Source organism: Pyxicephalus adspersus, chromosome 2 (genome assembly GCF_032062135.1).
Source record: "Pyxicephalus adspersus chromosome 2, UCB_Pads_2.0, whole genome shotgun sequence".
NCBI lineage: Eukaryota > Metazoa > Chordata > Amphibia > Anura > Pyxicephalidae > Pyxicephalus > Pyxicephalus adspersus.
In genome coordinates, this window is record NC_092859.1 from 117,483,445 (window position 1) to 117,487,275 (window position 3,831).

The 3,831-nt window shown below is 37.1% G+C and overlaps 1 protein-coding gene across 1 annotated transcript in view; it reads left to right on the plus strand.

The window, feature by feature from the left end:
* Positions 1-1,215, plus strand: part of CA12 (carbonic anhydrase 12) — a 14,059-nt gene extending 12,844 nt beyond the window's left edge. Inside the window, exon 10 of the mRNA XM_072402078.1 lies at positions 283-1,215. Coding sequence (XP_072258179.1) covers positions 283-352 — 70 coding nt within the window. The 3' untranslated portion in view covers positions 353-1,215. The remainder of the gene's footprint in view (positions 1-282) is intronic.
* The last annotated feature ends 2,616 nt before the right edge of the window (positions 1,216-3,831 follow it).

The window sequence follows — 3,831 nt, forward strand, 5'->3', positions numbered from 1 at the left end:
AAAACATTAGATTTACCAATCACGTCTTCTTAATTTTTAAAAGAAAAACAGAAAAAACAGGCAATCTGACATTCCTAAATCATCCAGGTCCATGTGTTTCAATAGCAGTACTGGATTCCTGAATACCAGGGAATGTTTGGGGGTAATGTCAGTATCCCTATATTATAAATAGAGCTCTTGGTCTTTCCATTTTTCTTTGTCCAGCATCTGTGCTTCTTAAATATACAGAGGATGTTTCATTTGTAGGTTTTTACAATATTGTTGCAATTTTTACTTCTGCAGGAGCAAAACAACCAAGAAAATTGTGTATACAGCTGCCATTCCTATGGAGGAAAACACATCTAAAGTATGACCATTTTAGACACAACTTTATTTCACATGGCCTATTGGTGCAATTTTTTTTTAATGTGACTGTCCTACCAAAGGAACTCTTTTAGAAATAGGAACTCTTTTAAAAGTCTATCTGTACCCATGAGAGGCATGCTGAACCCTGGAAGCTCTTAGCCATTGAGGAAGAAGAGTTTGAATACTGCATACATGTGTTTGTAATCCAGAAAATGATCTTTCCATGACTAGCAAAATGCAAATTTAACATTTAAATCCCTGCTCTTCCCTGTCAAGTGACAAATGCAGGGCTTGCCATTGATGACCTTCTGACAATTTTGCCAACAAAAAATCTTGTTACATTAGGGGAGTTGATTCTGCACCCCCATGTTTTGCAGAAGTCACTCACAGATCCCAGATTTCGTCTGGTCCAAGAATACAGAATGAATTCTAAAAACAGGGTCTACACTCAACCAAGCTTTAATGTTTAAACAGATGTACAGACAGGCAGACAGACAAGATTGGGATCACTTCTCTATTTCACACACAATGTATATGTAAGCTCATCTTTACAAATAAGTGGGCATCAAAGCCTCTGATGGGAATTTCCGCCTATACTGTGCATGTGTTTAAACCATAAACCTTTCATTGAGCAGTGGGCAGAGTGAACTTTTTTTTTACATTTAATTTCTGTAAATATTTATGTGCCTGCCTGCAATACGGATTCTCTAGACTAGATAGGCAGACCAGCAAAATTGATGATAAGACAAAGGTCCTTCTCTGCAAATTTTTTTGTTGGTAATGTAAAGCTTTAAAACAACATAACATGACAGATGGGTGACAACTACGTTAGAAAGGAGAGGTTAGCAATGGCACCTTTCTCTCATCCAGAAGTCTAGGTCGGAGGCAATGATCTGGAGTCAGCAAAATGTACTGACTCTGGGCCTCAAATCCACAACCCAGCTATCATCGCACATTTCTTTGTTGCAATTTTTATATTAAACTGGCATTAAAAAGGAAAGTATGTCACTCATAACAACTGGTCCCATTCTAGCTGGCAGTGTAGGTTCTAAACATAAAGCAGAACTAATCCACCAGACCAAAAAGAACTTGGGAGTCCCCAGGGGCTTAACCATTATGTGCAAGTGTATACACCTTATTTGTACCCTATATTAGACTACAATATTGACTCCCTCCAGCACTGCAATGGTGGCTCTCTCTTCCGTCCATGGTGCTTCCATGTTCTACAGGTCATCTTCCTCTAGCTTTGGTATTCAGCCTCTGGATTGCCAGGCTTAGTTGACTATCTATGTAAAATTCTGCAGCATTCCTTCCTCCCAGGGTACAACACTGTGCTGGGACTATACACTGTGCTGCACATGGCACAATAAAAAGCCTACCTGTCAGCATTTTTGCAAAAAAAGTTTAGTTCTCCTTTATAGAAAAAATGCTACTTTGTGCTATGGGAAACTCACACATTACTTTTAAGATCATTTTCATAAACAAGACTAATTATGAGTCACTGTGTAACTACATACCCAGAAATAACTAGACATGGTTACTAGTTAACTAATATGGCAATATAATGGTTAGCATCTACCTATAGAAATGTATAAATGATGCAGTAAATTAAGACATACAAACTCATCACAACTTCCTCTATGTGGTGCCTCCACCATGCAAAAAATGTTTCCTTAAGCAATCATTTATAGAAATGGCATAATTACATTTTAGAATTCCTGCTTTTATTATTAGAGTTATATATTGAAAATGCTGACTGTTTTAAAATTGCCTGAAATGCTTCTAAAGGATATCTTGAGCTGTGACACATCTCAAATCTTTATTTACGTGCTACCTCCAGCATCTACTTACATTTGTATCCTAGATCCAAACCACTGAGCAAATGAAGAAAATGCTGACCTGAGAAGCTATTTTACATCCAGTATTCCATTTCCAAAAAATAGTGTTTGCTAGAGCCAGAATAGCTAATCTGGTTTTACCCTTTGTTACCTTTATTTGTCAAATGTCATCCTGGTATATACTATAGGAGCCTAAGATTTCTAGGTGTTGCACTACATGTCCCATAGTGTTTTATAAAATTGGCATAACATAACTTTATTTTAGACAATTTTACATTTGTGGTGTGATGGTACATTACTATTCACATTACACACTGCTGGTTACTGCAAAGCACACAGCCTCAGAAGTATTTTCCAGCTGTAATGTAACTCAGCCTACGTGAAAAAGGGAACGTTTTATGTGGCACACTGCTTTGCACTGTTCCGTTTCTCAATACATCCTCTATTTATGAACCACAAGTGTCCTAATATTTGTGCATTATTGAGCCACACAGATGTCCTGTGTTCAATGTTTCCAGTTCTTCACAGGACAATACCTTACCATACAGAGCAGTATTGCATGATATAACTTCTGTTTCAGAAATATATAGAAATTTTATGTATATGGTTTGCTATTATTGTGTCTTGATGAAATCATGTGGGTTTTTACCTTTTAAAAATGTTATTGATTTGTATATTGAGTGTAAAATAAAAATTCTTCTTCTAAAACCTTAGTGAATTTGGATATTTTATTGTGTGCTGCTTCCCTATCTCTTAGATTGTAAGCTCTTCTGGCCAGGGTCTGTCACTGTGTGTACTGGTCTGTCATTTGCAACCCATGTTTAATGTACAGCGCTGCATTATATGTTTGCTTTATATAAATACAGTTTATTAATAATGTTACATACTTAAATACCATAACAATACTGTTTGATATTGCTTCCCCCATTTCTGCACTTGTCAGCTGACAACTGATACATTTTCTATCAATGGATTTATTGCCCCACTTTTCGTGCTTAATAAATTATCTCCTTTTTGTGCATGAAAAATAAAATCCTAAATATCAATCTAATGGCAGAAAGCACTGGTGTAGCAACAGGGGTTGAAGTGGTCTCAATGGAGAACAGGTCCTCTAAATCAGAAGTTCTGTGGGAGCCCCCCCTTTTTACCATGACAAAGGTATTGGGGAGAAAAAAGGCTCCTGGTGTGAAGATGGGCTCTGATGTATATTGTATATATCTCCTAAAACTGCCTCTGTAACTGCAAGTGGACACAGCACATTTTTTAGTGAATACATAGCTGGAATATTTTTTTTTTTTTTTTTTTGTACAAGTAATACTTATTTGGTCAAAAATCTACTGTTCATATTTTCCTACTTATTCTGACAGCATTGTGTATCGGTTGAATATGCATTTCCCAAAGCAGGCTTGCACCTTTTGCTCTTCTGCTGGAACACAGAACACCTCCCCTTCGTCTCGCTTTAATCCAGGAGAGTAGAAATGACGCAGGGTTGACAATACTGCTTAGAAATTCAGTGTAGCAGAGGCAGTGTTTTAAAAGTAGAGAAGCGGAGCCCCTTGGGTGTCACGATTCTCACCCTGTAGCCATGATTACACTGATTATGGTGTTTGCAAACATTCAGGCAAATTTCCTAACTTGGATTTATCTG